Here is a 27923-nt window from a genome sequence, read left to right as displayed (position 1 = left end):
GCTGAAACTAACAGAGATGACTACTTAGGAATGGTTGGAGCTAGAAAAAAAAATCCAACTGTGCTGGAGTCAGTAAAGTGACACCTAGTCAAAGATGGAAAGAGTTGAAATTGATGGAGGGCAAAGGTCCTGTTTAACACTATTTAGTTTTGAGCAAGTGTCAGCTGCCCCTACTGTTTCTAGTAGAATTGCACATCATCTAAATTTTTTGGGGTCCTACCAATCCTCCCCCCCCCCCTTCCAAAGGCAGAATTGAATTTTAAATGGACGATGCTGTTGTTTTCAGGGAGATTAGTCACTGCCAGAGGTGCCCGGTAGCAGTTCCCTCTCTGATCTCATTCAGTAGATGTGCACTGCTCTGCTAAGCAGAACATTCATGTTTAGAGGACACATGAGTTAGATAACTGTCAGACAAACAATTGTCTGGTGAATAAATGTCTTATGTACAAGGCTAGCATAAGGCAATGGTTATAACACTACTCCTCCCTCAAAACACACACACTAATAAAACAGACACTGCAGATGTGGAAAATGCTTCCCAATTCAATGCTGCATTAGCTACAATAAATAGTGAATTATATCAATGGAGATGACATTTCTGGACTAGCAAGTACAGACTGTTGGTGGATCTGGCAGTGTTGGAGCAAAAGCGTGGTGGGAGAAGTCACAATAACTCATGTACAGGCATCATAGACACCTGTAGCAGCATTTTTATGCATATAAAAATGTCTCTTTTGTAAGGATATACATGAGACTTTTTCCACTATTTCATAACCTAACAGCATCACCGCATGTATGTTCCGCTTGATGCTTGCCTGCTCACATGGAGATTGGAACCTCATCCTTCACTCTCCTCTGTGTCCAACATGGTTTTGCAACTTGCACGCCCTTAATGGAGACACATAGTCTGACAGGAGAGGGGCTCTATTTTATGTGTGGCCGGGCCCAGAATTAAAATTGGAGTGCCAGGCTAAATTCAAGTAAGGAGAGAAAGTTTGATATGCTGATACAGTCTAGCAGGGAGGAACGCCCCACTAGTACTCGTCTATGGACGAGCACTATCAGGAGGGGAGGGGGTGCTTCTCACCGCTCTCATAGTACAGCGCTATAGCTGCTGCTGTGAGGAAGGGCGTTCCTGACTGACTTTCAAGAACGCCCTTCTGACGGTGAAGAGCTTGGTTACTGGCACTGATAGCTCTTCACCCGGGGCACAGATCGTGAAAGCTGACAGTGCGCTGAGTTCAGCACACTGTCAGCTTTCTAGCGGTATATAAAACCGCATGTGCCCCAGGAGGTGAAAGGTCCACTTTAAGAGACCAATGTTATTGTATGTTTAATGAAAAGTTCTACAAATTTCGAATATACTTTCTGTATCAATTCCTCATGGATTTCTAGATCTCTGCGTGCTATTACTGATTTTGCTTACTTCTAATGCAGGGGTGCTCACACTTTTTCAGCGTGTGAGCTACTTTATTAGCTGACCAAGGCAAAAGATCTACTAGGGTGGGGTCGGGGCGGGCCTGTTGCGGGCCTATGGGCGGGACAGGGCTGGTTTGTGGGTGGGGTCGGGTATGTGGGCGGGGCCGGGCGGCTCGTGACAGCAGGAGACAGCGGCGTTCTGTGGCCGCCCAGGGATCCCCGATGTCTGTTCACAGCGCAGGCTGAAAGTTATCTCTGGACACTGGCAGGCTGGGGCTTCGGCAGCCCCGTCTGCCAGTGTCCAGAGATGACTCTCAGCCTGCACTGTGAACAAGCAGACACCGGGGATCCCTGCATCCCGCGATCAACCCATACGTCCTTTGCGATCTACAAGTAGATCGCGATCAACGTATTGGGCACCCCTGTTCTAATGGATAAAAATGAGCCCATGGTCATGTGATGACATACACAGGTGCACAGTGCGTTACAGTCATAGCATTGTAATTGGAAATCTGCCTGGTAATCAACTGTGCACCTGTGTGTCCATCACATGACCATGGGCTGTATATCTCATGACCATGGACTGTATATCTCATGACCATGGGCTGATTTTTATCAACTGGATGTCAGCAGAATGAATGACAGCAAACAGGGATTTAGAAAACCGTGAGGAATTGACACAGAAAGTATATTGGAAAATTGTAGAACTTTTCATTACACAAACAATATTTGTCTCTTAATATTGGTTTGAAATTGGACAACACTTTTAACGTCAGCATATAGCAGCTGTGCTCAGTCCTCACTAGAGCTGCTGCATACTGGTGTTAAATGGCTAAGTTATTACAGTTTCTGCTAACCCATTCCTCAACAGTGGCAAAAAACAGGTTAACAGATGTTGCAATCAATTAGGCTTGGGCCACAAAGATAGCTAGGTCGCGCTGCAACCCTTTCACTAATGTCACATTGCAACCCCTAGTGTGTCACAATTACGATTTCTAATCAAACATCAATTGACTTGTATTTGCAACTAGGAGTCGCGGTACACTAGAATTCACTCTGTGAATCCAATCATTAACATTAGTGAAGGCGTAACAAGGCTCCAGTGATCCCTGATCGTATGTCAGGAGTTGCGACCAAAGTCACTGATTAGTCCTAGCATTAATATCACTGAAAGAATTGGTGCACAGCTGCAGCAGCATTCACCAATTCACCACAAGTCTTCTCCATTGTGGGATATTTCTTAATGCCATATATCTGTCCTAAAACAATTTGTGACTTTTTAAATACCAGTTGCAACAATGACTGTCACAACTGTCATTTTTGCACCTCCATGCCACTTTCATCATTACCTCAGTTTAATGATCACTGAAATCTACACCAGTTAGAGGCTGGTGTGCATTTCACCAAAACCCAGTGAAAGAATTGCCGCATTTATAAAGCAGAATGCATTGTGGCAGCTCTTCTGCCAATGCGGTGGGCATGAAAACTGGTGTTCAATACATCAGTCTTAATAAATATCCCCATCAAGTAATTTAGTCTGTTGCATTTTATAAATAAATGCTCTTACATGCACTGTAAGGGGGGGGGGGAGGACATACCCATTATGATCCTTCTTAAACAGCGACCTCTTGGCATTATTATGCATACACATCATTTATTTGCATTACTGCAAGCTTTGGAATCCTTTGCTAAAAATACTGTCCAAAAATTATCAGAGGAGTTTTTTTTATTCTGGGTGGAGGACAGTCAGGTGAATATGACTTTACTACTTTTAAAACAGTTGATGCGGTTTGTAGATATTTTTTTTTTCCAAGAAGGACAACCTTTAAGATAAAATAGAAACATCTTGAGCAGCGGAGTGTTTTGAAGGGTTAAACCACATGGGCTTACAATATTGACCAACTGAGTGTTTCTCAGCATGATATAAACAATAGGATGCCTTTAGATCTGCCTCTAATAGGTGTCTTCTCAGACAACAGCCCACGAAAGGAAGTGGCATTTGAATGTGGTTATAATTACATAAAAAAGGTTTATACTCTTCAGTTGTGGCTTTAGGAAAATTTCTTGGAAATGTTCATATCCTTCCTATGTTTAATTGGGCCCATGTTTATCAAAAGAGCATCGTGTTTCCTTAAATGTTAACACTTTTCCTATGTGTTTTGGAATTATATAAATAACGTGTAATATTAATATCATGAGCTCCTGCAGACAGGCCTATGACACTACAAAGCAAAAGACAATGGGGATGCTCTTGTGAGAATTCCCCCTAAGCTATGACCCAAAACATCCAAAATATTCATGCTGCTATGTAATAACATAATGTAAAACAATACAACAGTGCGTGTGAAAGAATGCTTACAATTCCAATGTGGTAGAACTGTGCCAAACTCATTAATATTAATTTTCGTGGTCACTACATATGGGCATCACATTGCACATAATTCCAGCTCCACGGAGGGTAATCAGTCAAATCTTGTAGACCTTGAAAATTTTAGCATGAGTAATGCGTGAAAGCTGTCACTCTGTAAATAAAAACATGTATTTGCCAAAACAGAGTCAATGGCAGGAATGATTTCCAAGGCTGTGTGTTTGCAAAAAAAGCATTCACCCGAGACAGAACAATTTAAGCAACAATTATGACGAGATGTGACTAGAAATGACTCACATAATTAATTCTAATTGCCTTATAAAAATTCTGCAGTGTTTGCACATGACTTTGTTGTCCCCCAATCACATGTACTCACTTATTGTCTGCATCCGTGAAAAAACATACAACACAACTTGGAAGGCCCTGAGGGTAGATCCACATTCTAGTTCTGCTTGTGCTTTGCATACTGTTGCCATTTCCATTTAACATAAATAGTATCCTTTCATTTACTTGGTCTTAGGTATAAATCTATAAGTGGTCCCTCAAGTCACAACATTAATGGAGTGAATGTGAATGGTAAATATGAGCACAGAACTCTATGAAAAAGTAGTAACTGGTCCTCTGCTAAAAAAAAAAAAATTAAAAAATCCAAACAAAAATTTAAAGATGAAAGATGGGGGGGGGGGAGCAAAGAAACTAGTACAGATAAAGCCTGCCCTTACATATAAAAGGTCAGATAAATCTGCTGTGAGTCTCATCTCTCTCTATTTTGATCACAGGGACTTCTTTGGAGGTCCTGTACATTACACACAATGTACCAGAAAAATATAAAATAGGGCAGGCCTCGCCTTTTCAAAGAAGAAATGCATCCAAAAGCAGCATGTGTAGTGCTGTACAATACAGCAGAATGTGCTTATAGACAGCTATTCTGTGCGGACACTTCGATAATGGAACTGCATTATGTGAAATGGCCATGCTGAGTGGCTGGATCTCGCAACCAATTACATGTACGACTAGTATTACCTGTAAGCAATGTAAGGATGACTTACCAGAAAAGATGTCGATAAAACCCACATATACCAGTTCAAAACAAAGTCAGTTGTAACACTTCCGCTAGGTTCACACTGGTATTGGTCTCTCCATCATTCAGGACCGCATGGGGACCTGAACTTTGGAGAGCCATCCACTTAAAAACGGTTAACTACAGACCCCTCCGATTTTAGGAGGAATCTGCGGCAGAGTCTCCTATGGAGACTGCAATGAAGATGTGAACTTAGTCTTATCCATTGCTTAGTAACAGCCGATCTGCCAATAAACAACACTTTATTTTTTAGCCCCTAATATCAGAACTGAGAGTCTGAGAGTAGGTGCTTTGGCCTACTAAGTCTAATATTAGCAAAGCCTGACTTCAGCTTCATAAATGACTGACAGCCTTGGTGAGACAGAAGCTGCAATTCTTCTCTAATAAGTACAATAAGCACAACATAAGTGGTGATTGAACAACTATCAAAGCAAATACACAACCAAATATGCATATAATTGCATATTAAAAATAATTGAGCCTTACATTTTGAATCTGGAATTGGAAACTTTTTTCCAACGCCTACTCCACCCAAAACTGAACCCAACTCTGACTCCACAGGCCCACCTTACATTACTAGAATCTGAGACATCCTCAATATGTAAACATATGGATAACACGTAGTTTGATTATTAGATGCCCCTTCTAAATTACTATCTCTGACAAGACTTCTACATGACTACATCACTTTATTTTTCTGTAGGTAAAAGAGTTACGGTACTATATCGTCATTCATGGATACCAGTTTGTACAAGACGTGTAAAAAGTGCTATTGCATGTGAAAATAGTGTCTGTATCAGCATAATTTAATATAGTACAAGCACAGTACAAGAAATGATATAAATTTTAATTAAAGCAACGTATATATTTCCTCACTATGGTTTTACAAGTTTTTTTTATAAGATTGCAAGGAAATAAAATGCCATATGAACAGTGGCCTACTATTCTTCATTAACGCAAAACTTAGCTATCTGGCAAATGATATTCTCATTGTTCTTTTTACAACTATACTGTGCTTTACACATTGAACTACATTGATTCTACACAGTCCAGTAACATTAATGTGACCATCTGTCAAATTCCAGAATAACCACCTTTCGCAGAGCGGACCACTGAGAGACGTGCAGGAAGAGGGGATGTTGTGATGATGTCACTGGGATGTTGAACCATGCCGACTCCAGTGCCGTGGCCAGCTGCACTAGGTTATGCGGTTGAGCATCCATGGCGCGAACAACCCGATAGAAGTGGTCCCACAGATTCTCGATTGGGTTCAAGTCCGGGGAATTTGCTGGCCAAGGGAGTACGGTAAACTCATCCAGGTGCTTCTTGAACAACGCATGTACACTGCGAGCTTTATGACACGTCGCATTGTCCTTCTGGTAGATGCCATCATCCTGAGGAAAAACAATCTGCATGTAGGGGTGAACATGGTCCGCAAGGATAGATGCATACTTGTGTTGATCCATCGTGCCTTCCACAATGATGAGTGCACCCAGATGGCTGATGACACATGCCTTCTGCGATTGGTTATTTAACGTTGATATCAAAAGTAGGTGGTGGTCACATTAATATGACTGGACTGTGTATATTGCCAAATTATTTCTGACCACTTTTGTAAGGGAGCGTTCACACTACCGTCGGTGTCCGACAGGTAGTGTCCGCTCCTAGTGTCCGTTCAAAATCTGTCACGGACCCTGCAGGTTCTTCTGTCCACTTGAGAAGTCGGACATCTTTACATGCAGACAGGGAAGGACGGGCACGGAGTGCAAAAGAACGCACCCGATGCCCATTGAAATGAATGACAGGTGTCACGGACACAGCTAGTGTCCGCTCCTAATGTCCGTGACAGATTTTGAGCGGACACTAGGAGCGGACACTACCTGTCGGACACCGACGGTAGTGTGAACGATCCCTAAGAAGCTATATTGCTTTAATTTCAGCAATCTTTGTTGGTGAACTCTAAAAAAGAAAAATTACTTTATGTTCAGTTATCATACTCCGTGTTCGAAATTGTTATGCAAATTGGATTTGTGTCATAAAGATTTGTTTTTCAATTAAACTCATCTATGGTGCTTTGTCTCAGGGCTCTTTGGATAACTAAAACTTTGTTAAACACCTGGAATATTCCATGGAAACGCCGCGATTTTTTTTTTACAGTCAGAGCAAATTGGATGGGATTATAGTGAATCCCATGCCCACTTTGCTGTAAAAACCACGGTGTGGACACTCAGCAATTTCTATAAATGGTACGGTTTTGGAAATCGCAGCATGTCAATTACATCTACAGAAACACCAGCAGTTTCCCCATAGGTATAATGAAACAGATAATCAGCAGAAAACTCTGCAAACTTTTTGTCAAAAGCGCTGCGAGAAGAACCGCGATGCGTTGCCACTGTGGTTTTCCTGCAGCACTTTTTAACTGCGGCATGCCACGTGTGGCCTCAGCCTAAAGCTGAATCCCTATATTGTGAAAATACAGTGCCTTGGCAAAAATACCACAGCAGAAAATGCTGCAGTACCTGCAAAATGGATGGGATAACGGTAAATCCCATCCACAAACTGCAGAAAAAAAACGCACCCGAAAAGCTGTGCTTTCCAAAAGCCCCTGCAAGGTTGAGGCCCCATGTTGTGGAAACGTAGTTTGTTTTTATTGAAGATTTTGCTGTGGGCTGAGCCAGGAGTGGATTGAGCAGAAGGGAGAAGTATAATAGCTTCCTATATATTTCCCAATCCTTTTGTAGACATACTTGGCTTTGGCTACAAAAACCACAGCAATATCTGCAACAAAAATTCTGCATTTCCGCAATGTGGAGCTTCAGCTAAAAGCTGTTTTTTTAAAAAAAAATGCCTGTGTTTTTGAAAATCTCAGCATGTCAATTATCTGAACAAAAATAAGGGAATATAAATGAAAACTTGCTGTCCCAATAAATTAACAAAACTCAGCTAAAAGCCCTATTAGACAATACAATTTAGCATGTAATTGTTGGAAAGGAAGGCTTGTAAAAGTGCTCATTCCCAACAACTGATCATGTCTTATAGTACTGACATAATGTAAAATACAAACAATGGAGCCGCACCCTCAAACAATTATGGATAGTGGTGCAGGCAAAACGGGTCCTCCAACCCAAATCCACATAAAAAAATTATTTGCTGAACACACTTTTTCAAAGTGCCAAGAAGGGTTTTAATGCATAATCTTCACAAAATAATAATAGTTGACACTCCATATAAACTCCATGTATAGGGAACAGTTGGTAAATAAATATATAAATAAAATACGGTTACCTGCCACTAGATGTCAGTGCAGTGCACCGGTATCCAGTAGCGCACTCTGCTCCAGTTAGGCCCAAATGAATGGGCCTGGTCGGGAGGAGGGAGTGTCTTCAGGTGGATATCGCGAGGCTACTCCGCCTGAAAGAATGGGCATCTCGTTTCTTTTTCTGGGAGCCAGAACAAACGGCTCCCGGAAAAAAAGAACTGACCGACTCCCACTGATTTCAATGGGAGCCGTCTTTTTGGTCAGGATTTTGAGGTGGATCTAATTCCACCATCAGTTGTTAGTATCTGCTTGTTATCTTGTCAATTATTTGTAATAGAAACTGATAAAATTATGAACCTAGCCTAGCCCTGAACTATAACACAGACTGTATTTACCAAGTTATTTATCCGTACATAACTCTAAAATGGTGCTTATAAGTAAATGCACCATTTAAAAACAGACTTCAAAGACGAGCATATATTAAACTGAAACTGCAGAGAAAATAACATTCAGCAGTGCTAAACATACACACACTACATGATCATTGAAGGTTTAAGATGACCAACTCTGTTTGAGAATGGCCATACTATTAAACAAAAAAAGGAATGTTAGATTATACAAAGCAGAAAAGTAAACTAACAGATTCTTTGCCAAAATGGTTAACTGAAAGCAGTGTAATCCATATTCCAAATAAATACCAAATGGATCTTCAATAGTAAGATGGCATGACATACTTACTTTACACAGGCATTTTCTTTATTTAATCGCTGATAACCATCTCCAGATGTTCGCAGCAAGGTGTCCTCAAAATCTCCAGGATTAGTCATGTTGTAGTTTCTCAGACACGAGAAAGTGTTTTGATGATTCATGAGAAGATAACAAAAGTTTGTTGTCCAGAAGAGTTTGCAGCAAGTGTTACACAACTGTATTGTAGGGGTAGTAACATGCCCTGTGTTGTAAACCAGTGATTCAGACTGTTCTGGGAAATATCTGTTTTCTGCAAATGCATGCAGAGGCTATGTACAGACACCTAGTTAAATGTATAGATTTCTCAAATGTAAATATTTTCTAAGAATTTAAGTAGAGAAAAATTAGTCCATTAGTCTGTCATTAGCTGGATTAGCTACGAAACAATTTATAATTGATTATCAGACACACCTAATATAAAAGTATATCCCTGAGGGAGCAGAATCTCCAAATATTTACTTTTACCAAGCTAAATACTATATATACTATAAATACTTAAGAAAGAGATGGACAACCCTTTACCATAAGGGCTAGTTCACACGGGGTTCTGCGGATACACATTCTGTTGCACTGCAGTGGCATCCCGTCACGGCTTTCTGCTCTGGATTAGGCCCAAATGAATGGGCCTTGTTCGGAGGGTGGTGTCGCGAGGCTGAATCAGCCGCGGAATCTGCCTGAAGAAAGGGCAGCTCGCTTCTTAGTGTGAACTAGCCCTAAGCCCTTTTAGGGAACATGAATAAAATATAGGGGTGGCATATCCCCAGTTGTAACCCTGGGCGGGGGGTATTTCATGAGTGGCAGTAAGAATGCAGCCATTTTCCTTTTCCTTTGCACTTAACTGCCTGCCTTCCAACAGCCATAACTTTTGTGATTTTTCCAAAACTTTGAAAAATACAAGAAAATATTTAATTTGCCAACCTGTAATGTTTTTGTTTCTGTGTAAAGTGTCATTATCTGCAACACAAAGTCCTTTTGGGGACATTTTGATCACTTAATATTCAATTTATTGGGGAGGTTAAACGAGAGAAATTAATTTTATTTTATGTATTTATTTTTTTAATGTCATGATATTCATCTTATTGGATAAATATTTTTTAGCTTTTATAGTTTGGGGATTTTCAGACATGGGAATGCTTGTGTTTATGTATTTTATATGCATTCCAGGGAAAGAGGGAGATTTGAAATTGAATATTTCTTGAATGTTTAAAGAGGACCTTTCATCAGTTGGGGCACATGCGGTTTTATATACCGCTAGAAAGCCAACAGTGTGCTGAATTCAGAGCATTGTTGACATTCATGATCTGTGCCACAGGTGAAGAGCTATCGATGCCGATACTACAACTCTTTACAGTCAGTCAGGAACGCCCTTCCTCACAGTAGCGCCTATAGTGCTGTACTGTGAGAGCTGGGAAGAACGCCTCCCCCAGTACTTGTCTATGGACGAGTACTATTAGGAGGGGAGGGAGCGTTCCTCCCCGCTCTCAAAGTACAGTGCTATAGGCACTACTGTGAGGAAGGGCGTTCCTGACTGACTGTCAGGAATGCCCTTCTGACAGTAGAGAGCTGCGGTACCGGCACTGACAGCTCTTCACTGGGGGAACTGATCACGAATGCCGACAGTACGCTCTGAATTCTAGCGGTAAATATATAATATATAGCGGTGTATATATATATATATATATATATATATATATATATATATATATAAAACAATTTTTAAAACTTTTACATTTTTACACTTTTTTTTTTGTTAGTCCCCTCTTTCACCCAGGGGGATTTATCCTGAAAATATTATATTGCATCATATTACAGTCCACTGAAAAATGTCTATGTAACCACTACATCAATACAGATCTTGTTCTAACATGCCTCTGAGCTTTTCAGAAGGTTCCTGGCTTTCATAGAGGCTAGATGGCTCCCACACAGGGGCTGTAGCAAGAGATAAAATAAGCTGAGGGAGGTGGAACCAGAGGGGAGGTAGGCAGGGGATCTCGGGCAACACAACTTAATGCCTGTAGTCACAAAGGACTCTGAGCGGGTACCATATGTGAGAAAGTGACAGGGAAAGTTCTGGAAGAACGCTATATCTTATTAAAGGCCTATAAAGCCTGTCAAGACTTCAGCCCTGAGAAGATCCTGGGAGGAGAGGAAGTGCCTGGGTCTGTCCTGAAACACTGAGAGCCCTGTGAGACAATACTTTGCTATTTTGTTTTGTTCTTGTGGTTGGTAGTAAGTCACACGCATAGTTAGTTTTTGTTACTGCATTGTTAGAGCTCGGATGAGCAGGGTTTTGTTTTGCCCTACATGACTGGTTTGGTTCGCACCACTGCCTCTACTGAGCTACCTTCTCCACACATATTTAAAGTGCGGTCATCTGCCGTACTATTACAGTACATGTCAACAAAGACTGCTTTCTTCCAAAACTAGCTTTACTTCCACTTCTCCAGCACTGACCTCGTATCTGTTGGTCATATTGCTATGCTACAACTCAGTCTCATTCAAATCACAGAACTAAATATAGAGTCTGATGGATACATCTTTTTTTGCACTGAATAAATTAATAAATATAAAAAACTACAATTACCATTTTACCTTTCACTCATGAAAATAAAAGCAATACTATTAGAAGATCTAGACATGGTATTATGTTCTAGCCACACATTTGCCATTATCCCCAATGAGTGTGCAGAAAAGAGTCAACATTTTAATTGTGTTTGTCTTTTCTGCTGCAGCAATAAACATTTTGTTAAACAATATTATAACAATATTCTCAGGTGGAGCTGTAATGGATCTGCTAGGATTCAGAAACAGAGGCAAACTTGGGCATCTTCCTGCATTCACTACATAGGGTTCATTCTGTGCTTTGTATACTGGAAATGAGAATAAAGAAGCAGGTATAAAGCACTCCTGTCTTCTCCTGGGTCATAGGTCATCTCTGACAGCCAGGCACCTGACCTTCTCCGACAAGACTAGAAGCTTTAAACCAGGCACCATTAATATACAGTACTTGGTCCTTATAAGGATAAAGGCTGCTCCAATCTCAACCTTTCAAGACTATAGCCATGTCTCCACTTCTATAGTGGGAAACAGCATAGCACAGTCGCATTTGGCTGTTTCCATAATACCCAACTTGGTCAAGTAGCCGCATGTTCTGAGCCATGTTTGATAGAGATCGGAATGAAAGAAGGTTAAACGTTTCATTTCAATGGTACAATAAAAGCTAGATATACAATTATCGTTTACAGACAACTTTAGACTATGGCTACACATCAATATGTGTCACATGACAAAAAGTTGCACAGAAGTCGTGCGACCAAAACAGTTGTGAGACTTACAAGTCAAATTATAGATATGTCGATGCTAAAAAAAATCAGAACCCCCAGATATCTCCCCACTGTCAGAAAGGCGAGCCTTACAGTGTAGTGTCATGGTTGGACTGTGAGGAATGTCACCCTGACAGTACAAGTCTGTAGAAGAATACTGTCAAGGGGTGGGGGGATGTTCCTCACAGTGCAGAGCTACATTGTCTTATGAAGCAAAGTAATACTATGATGCAGAGCAGGAAGGGATTAAGACTTTAGAACAGCTGGACAAGTGATGGCATCAAGTGATCATGAGACACAAGTTTAGAAACTGGACATATGTATTGTAAATTAGGACAGGAATAAAAAATGTCCTAGGGTCCATTCCTGGTCTATGTGCACCTAATGTGGGTACAAACATTTACATGAGCACATATATTGTAACGATGCTAGTTATCAGATTTGGAGTCCAAATGGTGGGGCAAACGGTACAGTACTTAAATAGTAATAAATGAAGGAAAGGTACCTCAGAGGTAGAAGAAACCGTGGTCAGATGTTTGCCGGGATCGGTACACAGGAGGAGCAGATCAATCGTAGTCAGGCGTTAGCAAAGTTCGGTACACAGGAGCAGCAGATCAATCGTAGTCAGGCGTTAGCAAAGTTCGGTACACAGGAGGAGCAGATCAATCGTAGTCAGGCGTTAGCAAGGTTCGGTACACAGGAGCAGCAAGGTAGTGGTGAGGTTCAGGGCAACAGGAAGCAGACAGCCAGAATAATCAGGCACAGGATGGAGTGAGCTGTGAGTTTATATAGGACAGGCTAAACTGTGATTGGACACAGAACAGGTGATCTTAATAACCCAATTACTCCAACAGAAAAAAACCAGACAAGGTAAAGCACAGAACAAAACAGAATTCAAAATAGTACTATGGTTAAGGCCGCAGAACATAGCCAGGAAGTCATGGGTTCAAGACCCAGAGAATTCAGTTCGTGACATTACTCCCCCTTCTCCAGGAGCGTCCTCTGGACGGTACTTGGCTTGGCTTTTCTGGATAGCGCTGATGAAATTCTCTTACCAGTTGTGGAGCATGGATGTTGTTTACGGGTTCCCATGAATTGTCTTCAGGACCACACCCTTGCCACTTTATCAAGTACTGTAACCGATTTCGATGAATTCGAGAATCCAAAATCTCTTCTACCAGATATTCCTCTTCTCCTTCAACAATAACTGGGTCAGGTGGAGGCAAGTTACGTCCCGGGAATGGATTTTCCCACAAAAGGCTTGAGAAGGGAGGAATGAAAAACAGGGTGAATCCGCATAGAATCTGGGAGTTTTAAACGAAACGCTACAGGATTAATTTGAGCCACAATCTCAAAAGGTCCAATAAATTTCTGACCTAGCTTGGCTGAAGGTATCTTGAGCTTCAAATTTCTTGTAGAGAGCCATACCTTATCTCCTATACCAAAGGAAGGAAAAGACTTGCGATGTCTATCAGCAGTCTTCTTATAGCGATCTTGAGCTTCATGCAGAGCGTTTGTCAATTTTTCTTGAACTTGCTTCAAGGTAGACAGTCTGTCGGAGACAGCAGGAACTGAAGAAGAAATTGGAAGGTTGGGAATGAATGTAGGATGGAAACCCATATTGGCAAAAAATGGACTCTGGGATGTAGAAGAATGCTGGGAGTTGTTATAAGCAAATTCTGCAGTAGGAAGGAAATTAACCCAGTCATCCTGGAGATAACTTGTGTAACACCGCAAATACTGTTCAAGGGTTTGGTTAGTGCGCTCAGTTTGCCCATTAGATTGTGGATGAAAGGCAGAAGATAAGTTTACTTCAATTCCTAGAGTGGCACAAAAACTCTTCCAGAACTTTGAGGTAAATTGTACCCCACGGTCAGAAACTACATTGTCGGGTATGCCATGTAGGCGGAAAACTTCTCGGATGACTAATTCCGCAGTCTCTTCAGCAGAGGGTACCCCCTTTGTTGGTATAAAATGAGCCATTTTGGTCAGACGGTCTACCACTACCAGAATTGTACGCATATCTTTTGAAGATGGTAGGTCAACAATAAAATCCATGGAAACAGAACCCCAAGGACGAGATGGAATAGGAAGGGGTTGAAGTAATCCCACTGGTGAGGATCGAGGGGTCTTATTCCTAGCACAGGTTTGACAGGAAGAAACATACTTCTTTACATCCACTTGATATTTAGGCCACCAAAATGAGCGAGACAAAAGTTCTTTGGTCTTTTCGACTCCCATGTGACCTGCGGGTCTAGAGTCGTGAACAAGGCGCAGAATTTCTAATCGAGTAGTCTCAGGAACATATACACACTGATCAAGAGTCCAAACCCCATCTCTAAACACCAAATCAATATCTGTGGGGGGATGATTAAGGAAGGGATCTCCATTATAACCTTCTTTGATCTTCTGAAGTATATCCTTGGAAATGATTGCCCCTACAAAATTCTTAGCAGGTAAAATGGTGGTCTCGGATGTGTCATCTTGTGTTATTTCAGAACACATCCGGGATAAGGCGTCTGCTTTTCCATTGCGGGATCCCGGTCTGTAGGAAATAATGAAATTAAATCTTGAAAAAAATAAAGACCATCTAGCCTGTCTACCAGAAAGTCTCTTGGCTGATCTAATAAATTCTAGATTTCGGTGATCTGTAAGAACCTGAACCACATGAGATGCTCCTTCAAGGAGATGCCTCCATTCTGTGAATGCTTTCTTAATTGCAAGTAATTCTTTATTCCCAATGTCATAGTTTCTTTCAGGAGGAGACATCAGGCAAGAAAAAAAAGCACAAGGATGAAGCAACTGTTTATCTCCAACTCTTTGGGACAACACTGTTCCTACTGCTGAATCTGAAGCATCCACTTCAACTATAAATGGGAGGTCTGGATTAGGATGAACTAAGATCGGAGCAGAAGTAAAAAGTGTCTTTAATTGGTTAAATGCTTCATCGGCACTTGAAGACCATTTAAAAGGAATTCCTTTCTGGGTTAATTTTGTTATCGGACTAATAACTTTTGAGAAATTCCTAATAAATTTGCGGTAGAAGTTTGCAAAGCCGACAAATCTTTGGATCTCCTTGACATTCTTGGGAGAAGGTCAGTCTAAAATAGCTTGGATCTTACTAGGGTCCATGCGCAATCCTTCCGTAGAAATGATGTACCCCAAAAACTGAATTTCTGTCTTTTCAAATTCACATTTTTCCAGTTTAATATATAGTTGGTTCTCTCTTAGACGGCTCAAAACCATGGTAACCTGCTTACGATGTTCTTCAAGGTTCTCAGAGTATATTAATATGTCATCTAAATACGCCACCACAAATTGATCCAGCAGATCTCGGAAGACATCATTAATAAAATGTTGAAAAGTTGCTGGGGCATTGCAAAGTCCAAATGGCATAACCAGGGATTCAAAATGGCCGTAGCGTGTTCGGAATGCTGTCTTCCACTCGTCCCCGGGTCGTATACGGACAAGATTGTATGCTCCTCGTAGATCCAACTTAGTAAAGATCTTTGCTGACCGTAATCTCTCGAGTAACTCTGGAATAAGCGGAAGAGGATAACGATTTTTAACGGTTATTTGATTTAGTTCTCTGTAGTCAATACAAGGACGTAATGTGCCATCTTTCTTTGGTACAAAGAATATAGGTGCTCCTGCCGAAGAAGTGGAATGCCGTATAAATCCTTTGGCCAGATTTTCTTTGATGTACTCATCCAGGACCTTCAGCTCCATCTCTGCAAGTGGATAGATGCATCCATAAGGTATGGATGCACCTGGTAAAAGTTCAATAGGACAATCATACGTGCGGTGAGGGGGTAGCTGGTCGGCATTCCTTTTGTCACAAACATCTTTAAAGTCCTTATAAGGTTCAGGTAATTCGACAGCGATAGTGATGGATCTTTCAGTAGCTCCTACCTGGGAAAGAATAGGCTGCTTCAGTTGACAATTTTGTTGACAATATTCAGAAGTGAAAGTTACATTTCCTGACTTCCAGTCTACTGAAGGATTGTGGATGCTGAGCCATGGTATGCCCAAAATTACTGGAAATTTTGGTGAAGAGATTAACTTCAAACTAATCCTTTCCTGATGACCAGGATCAATCAATACTTCCAGTTCAGTAGTTTCATGAGTAACTGGACCAGAATTTAAAGGTGACCCATCAACAGTTATTAATTCAACTGGTGAAGATCTTGGACTGTGCTCAATGTGATTATCAAATGCGAACTTAATGTCCATAAAATTTCCAGCTGCACCGGAATCCAACATTGCTGTAGTGGACAACTTGTAGGAACCATATGAAAGCTGAACTGGTAAGGTGAAATGAGGTCGGTTAGAGGTCATATTGTCAGGACATGGTGTGGTGGAAAACAGAGGCTGTGTCACCAGACTAAGAGAAGCACAGTGGGGACAAGATTCCAAATTTGAAGAATCTCAGTTGCCGCAACTGCCCGTTGAGGTTTCTTAGGGCAGTCAAGAACATAATGTCCAGGTTGTCCACAATAAAGGCATAATCTTTCAGCAAGGCGGCGACGTTTTTCAGCAGTTGAAATTGGTCCCCGGATGGCATCTACTTGCATAGGTTCTGGGGCAGAACCTGTTTGAGAAGGTGTCTGCATCTTTGGGAGAAACCGTCCCTCAGGTAAATGAGAGAGGGTGCCTGCATCATAATAACCTCGTCTTTCTCGCTTCCTTTCCAGGAGTCTTTGGTCAATACGGACGCATAACCGTATATACTCCTCAAAGTCAGCTGGAAGATCTACTTTAACAAGTTCATCTTTAACAGATTCAGAAAGTCCTCCATAGAACCGCCATTTTAGTGCAGAGGTGTTCCAGGAAACATCAGAAGCCCAGCGCCGAAACTCTGCAGCATATTCCGCAACAGAGCGTCTTCCCTGGTGGAGATCCCGCAGAGCCCCCTCAGCAGTGGCGCAACGATTGGGGTCATCAAATACTAAGTCCATTGCTGCAAGAAAGTCCTTCAGATTGTCCAAAATCTCATCATCCTGTTCTAAATAAGGTGATGCCCATGCTTGTGCATTGTCTATTAGCAGGGCAATGATGAACACAACTTTGGACCTATCAGTAGGGAACTGTGAGGAATGCGTAGAAAAAATCATCCGGCAATGATTAAGGAATCCTCGGTATAAGTGTCTCTTTCCACCAAATTTTTCTGGTAGTGGAATCCGGTAAACTTGAGAGGTGGTACTGACAGCAGCAGAATTTGCACGCAATTCATTTACTTGTTGTTGTAATTCAGTGACTTGACTTTTCATTTCATTTAATTGTCCTTGAAGGCCATACACAAGGTTATGCAATTCCGAGATCTGGAAGGCATGCTGTGACAAAGCAGACTCCGCCCCTCCGGCCTCCATGTTGGGCCTGATTATTATGTAACGATGCTAGTTATCAGATTTGGAGTCCAAATGGTGGGGCAAACGGTACAGTACTTAAATAGTAATAAATGAAGGAAAGGTACCTCAGAGGTAGAAGAAACCGTGGTCAGATGTTTGCCGGGATCGGTACACAGGAGGAGCAGATCAATCGTAGTCAGGCGTTAGCAAAGTTCGGTACACAGGAGCAGCAGATCAATCGTAGTCAGGCGTTAGCAAAGTTCGGTACACAGGAGGAGCAGATCAATCGTAGTCAGGCGTTAGCAAGGTTCGGTACACAGGAGCAGCAAGGTAGTGGTGAGGTTCAGGGCAACAGGAAGCAGACAGCCAGAATAATCAGGCACAGGATGGAGTGAGCTGTGAGTTTATATAGGACAGGCTAAACTGTGATTGGACACAGAACAGGTGATCTTAATAACCCAATTACTCCAACAGAAAAGACCAGACAAGGTAAAGCACAGAACAAAACAGGATTCCAAATAGTACTATGGTTAAGGCCGCAGAACATAGCCAGGAAGTCATGGGTTCAAGACCCAGAGAATTCAGTTCGTGACATATATTCATATACATAAAACATTAAAGGGGTATTCCCACGTCGCATACACACCAGTCTTCACTGCTGTAAAATCTTCTTTCTTCATGGTTTCTTGCATCATTTGGTGGGCGGGGTTTCACATGTAACCTGCCGTTTAGCTCCACCCCCAAATTTGCATGTAGCTCCGCCCACCCATATTGGACTATGAAGTACAGGCAGCAGCAACTCCATTCTGTGTTACATACAGAGACTGCCTGTCTCTGCCATAATGAACACAATTTAATTAACTAGCCTGATAACTGGGAGATCAGAAGAAATGAAAGCAGCTCCTCTCCCCTATCTGAAAGCAGGAAGCTAGGTCACGTGGTGTAGACACAGGAATAGCTAGAAACACAGGCTCTCTCCGTGCACTTAGCCCCTCTTCCCTCCCCCCTGAGAGCAGCAGATACATCACTTGACTTTTGAGCAGATAAGTCAAGCGCTGTGTCAACAATGAATTGAATAAAGTAAGATAGTGGACAAACAAAGCAGTTTTGCTGAAGCAGTGTATTTAGGAAAAGTCTTACATCCACATTAACAAGCAGTATAGATAGGATCCTTGTGATGGGACAACCCCTTTAAAACACGCAAAAATGGTTTGCAATGAATAACAGCAATGACTACTGTATGTTTAATTATGTAAGAGAATACAAGTCACTCCACTGGTACAGGTGCAAGAGTAGGGTTCTAACCCATTCAGTATTGTAGAGAAAACCCAGCACTCCGCAAGTATCAGTTGTAGAAAAAGTGTAAATTTATTGAGGTAAACAATGAAAAACATATAATAAAGTGATATTTTGGTAGTCACAATGCAACCTTCATGAGACATGGATTGTTTGAAAATGCCACCTGCCCACTGGCTTTCCCCTGGCATCGGCTCATACATGCTACACCCATAATCAATCTGTCTGATGAAGGTTGCAGTGTGACAACTGAAAAGTCACTTTATTATATATTTGAATTGTCTGCCTCAATAAATTTATACTTTTTCTACAACTGAAACTTGTGGAGTGCCGTGTTTTCTCTACAATATGGTAGGTTTAATTTGTCATCATCATTAATAGAAATTATATGTTATATGAAACATTCTACCAGTCCCTTTCTAGCTGAAACGATCCATCAAAAGTAGGAAAAAGACTGATTTTACGAGGGAGTTTCCAAAAACTGGAAAGTGGGTGTACAGTCACACATAAGAGAGAAAGAACAATAGGTGCTTTGATGCAAACGTCTGCACTTTTGTAAATGACCCATTATATAGAATTACGTTTTATATTACTTCCTTCACTTTGGTGCCCAATTCATAACAGCTAAATAAAACAGTAATAAAGAAAAGTTTTAATTACCTGTGAGGAAAGTAGGTTGCAGTCAATGTGCATTCCTTTGCCAGTTTTAGTCCTTTGCAGTAAACCAGCCATAACGGCTCCGTGAGCATATAGTCCTGTTGCAAGGTCAGTCATAGCAACCCCAGGACGGACAGGATCTCCATCCTAAAAAAATCAACATTATTTTTATTACATTGTACAGAAAAAAAAATCTCATTCACATGAGAAATCTTCTATAAGTCGCAGCTTCTATTACATTATAAGCTCACCACCACACTATTTCTTCTTTAAAAGCACCATTATGAAACCCACACTTAAAAGGAAAGTATAACCTACACTGGTTTTGCCATTTAAAACCATATACGGAAAACCGACTTTTTACAGCCTTTTTTTAGTATGCTTTTGTTTATTCTATTTTCTTTACATGATTATGGGGGCCGCCAACTTGCCTGGCTGCTGCTCTAAGAATAACAGCTCAGAAATTTACTGCACAGTAGCAACATGAACATAGAGAGTCTCACACTCAGTGGGGCACTTTCACTGTATTAACCCTATCTAAGATTAAGACCCTGGAAAATGAAGACACTTTTCTTGGCTCAACTTGGTTTTAGTAAAATGTATTGTTTTCTATTGCAGAAAGTGCCACTTTATGTAGCTGGTTGTCATTTGTAGGGACAGTGATTCAGAGTATATGTGGGCATGTTCTAGCACCGCTTTAGCTTGGTACTAAAAAATTACCTGGTATCAGGAGCTTTTTCAAAAGTAAAAAAAAAAAAAAAAAACCTGACAAGGCTGTCTAAGGCAAGCTGAGACAATGCAGTAGCAGGCAGTGGAATAGGGGCTTTAGACTGGACAGTTTTAGGGTCCATTCACACGGAGTAACGCAGTAAGCACAAAAAACGCCTTGCGTTACTCCGTGTGAATGGACCCTTAAATGGCCACAGTCATGTCAACAAAGCTTGCACAAATCAGTAGGCGAATAAAGGAAACTTTGCATATCTCTTGCTTGTTTCTCCTCTTATCAGTCATTTTCCTCCTACTCCTCTCTGCTATAACCACCTCAAGATGGACTACAGATCACATGCATACTTAGCAACTTTAAGCCTGCAAAATAAGGATGTTTAAGCCCCATAGTGGCTCTTCTACACAGTATAATGTTCCATAGTGGCCCCTCTACATGGTATGATCTTTCATAGTGGACCCCAGACAATATAATGTCCCATAGTATCCCCCTCATACAATATAATGTCCTATAGTGGCCCTACATACAGTATAATGTTCAAAAGTGAAACCCATACAGTGTAATATCCCATAGTGGCCCCCACACAGTATAATGTCCCCGGACGACCTCAACATTAATCAAATTAAAAAATTCCACATACATAGGGGTTTTCTAACAATTTCAGGTTTGATTGAACCTGAAATTTTGGGGTTGGTCACCCACAAACTACTATTATAATTACTACCAATAAACGGCCTTCTAAAATGTAAAGACACTCCCTAAATACAACTGGACCAAAACAACGCTGGCGTTTTATGTCTTTTAAAAATATACACTTTATTACTATTCCTTATGAAGAGGACCTTGCATGAATTCAGCGCACTGTCGGCTTTCACGATCTGTGCCCCGGGTAAAGAGCTATCAGTGCTGGTACCGTAGCTCTTCACCGTAAGAAGAGCATTCCTGACAGTCAGTCAGGAACGCCCTTCCTCACAGTAGCGTCTATAGTGCTGTACTGTGATGGCAGTGAGGAACGCCACCCCCCCAGTACTCGTCTATGGATGAGTACTGTGAGGAGAGAGAAGAGGCGTTCCTCCCCGCTCTCACAGTACAGCTCTATAGGTGCTGCTGTGAGGAAGGGTGTCAGCTTTCTAGCGGTATATAAAACCGCATGTGCCCCAATTGAAGAAAGGTCCTCTTTAAAAAACATAAAACATTAAAATCCACCCCAGCAGAAAACATTAAAATATCAAAACTTTCTCATATACAGGTCTATGGAATTCAGAATAGAAATTATTCAAATAGATATTTCCAAAGAAAACAAAAAAGCAGGAAAGGTGCGCTTCTTGTTCCTCTTATAGTGAGTCACAATTGATGACTATATTGTAATGTCATAGAGAAATAGAGAGCAGCGACCACTGGCGTACGGCAAACAGAGTATATCAGTGTTGTAGGTACTGTTCATACAGTCCTATGAAAAAGTTTGGGCACCCCTATTAATCTTAATCATTTTTAGTTCTAAATATTTTGGTGTTTGCAACAGCCATTTCAGTTTGATATATCTAATAACTGATGGACACAGTAATATTTCAGGATTGAAATGAGGTTTATTGTACTAACAGAAAATGCGCAATATGCATTAAACCAAAATTTGACCGGTGCAAAAATATGGGCACCTCAACAGAAAAGTGACATTAATATTTAGTACATCCTCCTTTTGCAAAGATAACAGCCTCTAGTCACTTCCTGTAGCTTTTAATCAGTTCCTGGATCCTGGATGAAGGTATTTTGGACCATTTCTTTCTACAAAACAATTCAAGTTCAGTTAAGTTAGATGGTCGCCGAACATGGACAGCCCGCTCTCAAATGATCTGAAAACAAAGATTGTTCAACATAGTTGTTCAGGGGAAGGATACAAAACGTTGTCTCAGAGATTTAACCTGTCAGTTTCCACTGTGAGGAACATAGTAAGGAAATGGAAGACCACAGGGACAGTTCTTGTTAAGCCCAGAAGTGGCAGGCCAAGAAAAATATCAGAAAGGCAGAGAAGAAGAATGGTGAGAACAGTCAAGGACAATCCACAGACCACCTCCAAAGAGCTGCAGCATCATCTTGCTGCAGATGGTGTCACTGTGCATCGGTCAACTATACAGCGCACTTTGCACAAATAGAAGCTGTATGGGAGAGTGATGAGAAAGAAGCCGTTTCTGCACGTACGCCACAAATAGAGTTGCCTGAGGTATGAAAAAGCACATTTGGACAAGGCAGCTTCATTTTGGAAACAAAAATTGAGTTGTTTGGTTATAAAAAAAGGCGTTATGCATGGCGTCCAAAAAGAAACAGCATTCCAAGAAAAACACATGCTACCCACTGTAAAATTTGGTGGAGGTTCCATCATGCTTTGGGGCTGTGTGGCCAATGCCGGCATCGGGAATCTTGTTAAAGTTGAGGGTCGCATGGATTCCACTCAGTATCAGCAGATTCTTGAGAATAATGTTCAAGAATCAGTGACGAAGTTGAAGTTACGCCGGGGATGGATATTTCAGCAAGACAATGATCCAAAACACCGCTCCAAATCCTCAGGCATTCATGCAGAGGAACAATTACAATGTTCTGGAATGGCCATCCCAGTCCCCAGACCTGAATATCATTGAACATCTGTGGGATGATTTGAAGCGGGCTGTCCATGCTCGGCGACCATCTAACTTAACTGAACTTGAATTGTTTGTCCAAAATCCCTTCATCCAGGATCCAGGAACTGATTAAAAGCTACAGGAAGCGACTAGAGGCTGTTATCTTTGCAAAAGGAGGATGTACTAAATATTAATGTCACTTTTCTGTTGAGGTGCCCATACTTTTGCACCGGTCAAATTTTGGTTTAATGCATATTGCGCATTTTCTGTTAGTACAATAAACCTCATTTCAATCCTGAAATATTACTGTGTCCATCAGTTATTAGATATATCAAACTGAAATGGATGTTGCAAATACCAAAATATTTAGAACTAAAAATGATTAAGATTAATAGGGGTGCCCAAACTTTTTCATAGGACTGTATATGTCTTGGAGAGTGCTGAGACTCTAAGGCCAGGGCCCCAAGGACCAGAAATGCCGTGATTTGCCCGCAGCGGAGACACTGCAGGAAAAATCGTGGCATTGTACAGTGCAGGCAAAGCGAATCCCATCCCCACTTTGCGGAAAAGATCGCAGCACAGACACGCTGCGATTTGCAAAGCCGTTGCGGCCGTGCAAATCGCAGCATGTCAATTATTTCTACGGAAACGCTGGCGGCTTTCCCGTAGATATAACGTTAAGAGAAAGTCCGCAGAGGAAAAATCTGTGAACTTTCTCTTAAAAGTGCTGCGGAAAGAACCGCAATGCGGTTCCATTAAAGTCAACGGGAGGCTTTTTTTTCAGCGCTGAGATTCCACACCAAATTCCTGACTATTTTCCTCTGTGTGAATGGAGCCTTAAAAAATGTCAGCACTCTCCAAGACGTATATATTTTTGAAAAATGAAGCATGCTAGTTTTACCAACAAAAATGCTGCATTTTCCCCATATAGTTACATGGGAGGAAGAAAAAAATGCAGCCATAGATCAGTGAAAAGGGCAAATGTTTTTGCGATTGCCTTTTGAACTATTTCTGTTTGTCGTCCTCTGCATATTTTAGCTGCCTTTTACTCTGTGTGCTTTAAATGGTTAATCCTGAAAAACTGGAATGATTTTTATAACAAAAGTCAGCAATTTTTATGTTACAGTCAATAAAAAACACCCATGTCATCAGATATGTTTGAACTTGAAAATCTACGGCTTTTAGAACCAGTTTTTGCTATTACTGGGAATATTTATTGGCTTAAGCAAATCAATTAACTCACCACATAAAAAAAACCTATAGTGCATTAAACATGTTGTACATTGTAAAGGAGTATTACTTTTTTTTTATCCTATAAAAAAAAGGGGGCCCTTCACATAGTGTTTTGATCATCCATTCACCTGATCAGTTTTACAGATACATGAAACTGACGCTAAAAACGGATGAAGATTGATGGCAAGCTGATGACCATCCTTTTATGTACAGCCAATATTAAATAAAATCTGATCAATTTGAGAGAAAAGTAAAACATACCACAGTTTTGTATCCCACAAAAAAAGCACAGACACTGATGGGTTTTTAAAACTCACTATATAGTTTAAAGCACTGATGCAACCAAAAATAAAATGTAACATTTAATAATACATATTAAAATACATAAGGGCCCCACAATTGAAAGATCAATGTCAGCCATTGTCATTATGTGGAGTTATGAAGTACTTTTCCTCCATTGTGGGGTTTTATTTCTCCGTCCTACCGCTGTAGGCAGTGTATTTAGATTTTTTGTTTTACCATGGAGACTGGGTGATTTGGTCAGCTTGACAAGGTCCATTGATGATTGGCGCATAAGTGTGTCAGGAAACGCATAGGAACTGGGGATAACTAGGGTTAAACTAAGGTTCAGTTTGTTACTGCCCTTGTCGGGGGGGGGGGGGGGGGGGGAGTCACTATATGGGTTTGAGGGTCGACATTAAAGGGGAAGTATAGGGATTGTTATCTCTTCTTTTGGTGATGCGCCCTCACTTACTTGCTTGCATCGTCAGATGTTGGTAAGAACTTTCCATATTTTGTTTAGTGGCTTCTGACTGATTTATTACATATGAGTATCCTCACAGTAGTGGCCTTATTATGGTCTTTGAATTTTGGGGCCCTTATGTATTTTAATATGTATTATTATTATTATTATTATTATTATTATTAATAATAATAATAATAATAATAATAATAATAATGCATTTTATTTATATAGCGCCAACATATTACGCAGCACTGTACAATTTGTAGGGTTCAAATACAGACAGAAAGATACATTACAAAAAAAGTAATTTCACACAATGGGACTGAGGGCCCTGCTCGCAAGAGCTTACAATCTATGACATTATAATCTTATTACTAATTTAACATTATTAAATGTTAAGTTTTATTTTTTGGTTTTATTCTGATGTAAGCAGTGTAAATTTCCAATAATATTGGGATAAATCTACACAAGTGCTCATTTTTTGCTGTTTGTGGTAACACTCACTCTATGTAAATGGATGATCATCACTTTCCGTCTATTTTTTGCATCAGTTTTTATATCCATAAAACTGATCAGCTAAATTGATGACTAAATGTGATGTAAATGGCCCATAAGAAATTCTGTAATGTAAGAATTTTACCTCAGGTCCCGTGATGTGCATCAATCCAGACATTGCACAAGCTACAGCATCATATCCTGCTCTTTTAAACATAGGACCAGTCTGGCCATAACCTGAATGTAAAGAAACAACAATGTTGTAAATCTCAACCTAATAAATATATATAAAATAAATAATGCAAAAGTGAACATGATGCATTCCTTGGGGAAGCCGTACAAGAGTTTTGTACGAGTCATGCGGAGAGAAAAGTACTTCAGGCAATACTTTTCTCTCCGCATGATTCATGGAAGACACACGGTCCCATTACAGTCTACAGTCATGGCCAAAAGTTTTGAGAATGACACAAATCTTATATTTTCACATGATCTGTTGCCCTCTGGTTTTTATGTGTGTTTGTCAGATGTTTTTATCACATACAGAAATATAATTGCAATCATATTATGAGTAAAAAAAAGCTTATATTGACAGAATGAGTTAATGCAGCAAGTCAATATTTGCAGTGTTGACCCTCCTTCTTCAGGACCTCTGCAATTCTCCCTGGCATGCTCTCAATCAACTTCTAGACCAAATCCTGACTGATAGCAGTCCATTCTTGCACAATCAATGCTTGCATTTTGTCAGAATTTGTAGGTTTTTGTTTGTCCACCCGTCTCTTGATGATTGACCACATGTTCTCAATGGGATTAAGATCTGGGGAGTTTACAGGCCATGGACCCAAAATCTCTATGTTTTGTTCCCTGAGCCATTTAGTTATCACCTTTGCTTTATGGCAAGGTGCTCCATCATGCTGGAAAAGGCATTGTTGATCGGCAAACTGCTCTTGGACGGTTGGGAGAAGTTGATGTTGGAGGACATTCTGGTACCATTCTTTATTCATGGCTGTGTTTTTAGGCAAGACTGTGAGAGGGCCGATTCCCTTGGCTGAGAAGCAACCCCACACATGAATGGTTTCAGGATGCTTTACAGTTGGCATGAGACAAAACTGGTGGTAGCGCTCACCTCGTCTTCTCCGAATAAGCTGTTTTCCAGATGTCCCAAACAATCGAAAAGGGGATTCATCAGAGAAAATGACTTTACCCCAGTCCTCAGCAGTCCACTCACTGTACCTTTTGCAGAATATCACTCTGTCCCTGATGTTTTTTCTGGAGAGAAGTGGCTTCTTTGCTGCCCTTCTTGAGACCAGGCTTTGCTCCAAGAGTCTCCGCCTCACAGTGCTTGCAGATACACTCATACTTGCCTGCTGCCATTCCTCAGCAAGCTCTGCACTGCTGGTAGCCCGATCCCGCAGCTGAAACACTTTTAAGAGACAGTCCTGGCGCTTACTGGTCTTTCTTGGGCGCCCTGGAGCCTTTTTGCCAACAATGGAACCTCTCTCCTTGAAGTTCTTGATGATGCGATAGATTGTTGACTTAGGTGCAATCTTTCTAGCATGCGATACTCTTCCCTGTTAGGCCATTTTTGTGCAGTGCAATGATGACTGCACGTGTTTCTTTAGAGATAACCATGGTTAACAGAAGAGAAACAATGATGCCAAGCACCAGCCTCCTTTTAAAGTGTCCAGTGGTGTCATTCTTACTTAATCACTAGCTGGTACCCGCGACTTCGTCTGCGGTGATTGTAGAAGTGGGTATATACAGGCGCGGGTAAGGTTTTCGTACTGTGTATAAGGTATGGGATATGAAATGTAACTTTGTATCTTGTTTTTTCTGTAATCCAGAGAATACGTGAGACTTTTGTGTTGAAGTTAATTTGTATTTGAGCTGCTATACGGTGTTCTGAGAAACTTTACAAAGTGACTTTGGGACAGAAGTATTTGAAGTTAACCCTTTCCCGTCGATGGCATTTTTTGATTTTCGTTTTTCGTTTTTGACTCCCCTCCTTCTAAACCCCATATCTTTTTTATTTCTCCGCTCCCAGAGCCATATGAGGTCTTAATTTTTCCTGGGACAAATTTTTCTTCATGATGCCACCATTATTTATTCTATATAATGTACTGGGAAGCAGGAAAAAAATTCAGAATGGGGTGGATTTGAAGAAAAAATGCATTTCTGCGACTTTCTTACGGACTTTGGTTTTACGGCGTTCACTGTGCAACCAAAATGACATGTCCCCTGTATTTTGTGTTTCGGTACGATTCCAGGGATACCAAATTTATATGGTTTTATTTACATTTTGACCCCTTAAAAAAATCCAAAACTGTGTTAAAAATTATTTTTTTTTAAAAGTCGTCATATTCCGACAGGCGTAACTTTTTTATACGTCCATGTACGGGGATGTATAGGGCGTCTTTTTTTGCGGGGTCGGGTGTACTTTTTAGTTCTACCATTTTCGGGAAATGTTATTGCTTTGATCACTTTTTATTCAAATTTTTATCAGAATCAAAACAGTGAAAAAATGGCGGTTTGGCACTTTTGACCATTTTTCCCGCTACGGCGTTTACCGAACAGGAAAAATATTTGTATAGCTTTGTAGAGCGGGCGATTTCGGACGCG

The 27923-nt window shown here is 40.8% G+C and overlaps 1 protein-coding gene across 1 annotated transcript in view; it reads right to left on the bottom strand.

The window, feature by feature from the left end:
- The window catches only part of SUGCT (succinyl-CoA:glutarate-CoA transferase), a 577328-nt gene that overhangs the window by 507070 nt on the left and 42335 nt on the right, over positions 1-27923 (bottom strand). The window contains exons 7-8 of the mRNA XM_075271200.1: positions 25453-25544; positions 19502-19645 (exon numbers count right to left, since the gene is read on the bottom strand). Of these exons, the coding sequence (XP_075127301.1) occupies positions 19502-19645; positions 25453-25544 (236 nt within the window). The remainder of the gene's footprint in view (positions 1-19501; positions 19646-25452; positions 25545-27923) is intronic.

This window comes from Leptodactylus fuscus, chromosome 4 (assembly GCF_031893055.1).
Source record: "Leptodactylus fuscus isolate aLepFus1 chromosome 4, aLepFus1.hap2, whole genome shotgun sequence".
NCBI classification, from domain to species: Eukaryota; Metazoa; Chordata; class Amphibia; order Anura; family Leptodactylidae; genus Leptodactylus; species Leptodactylus fuscus.
Note: the sequence above shows the minus strand (reverse complement) of the source record. Positions and strands in the feature narration are given on the sequence as shown.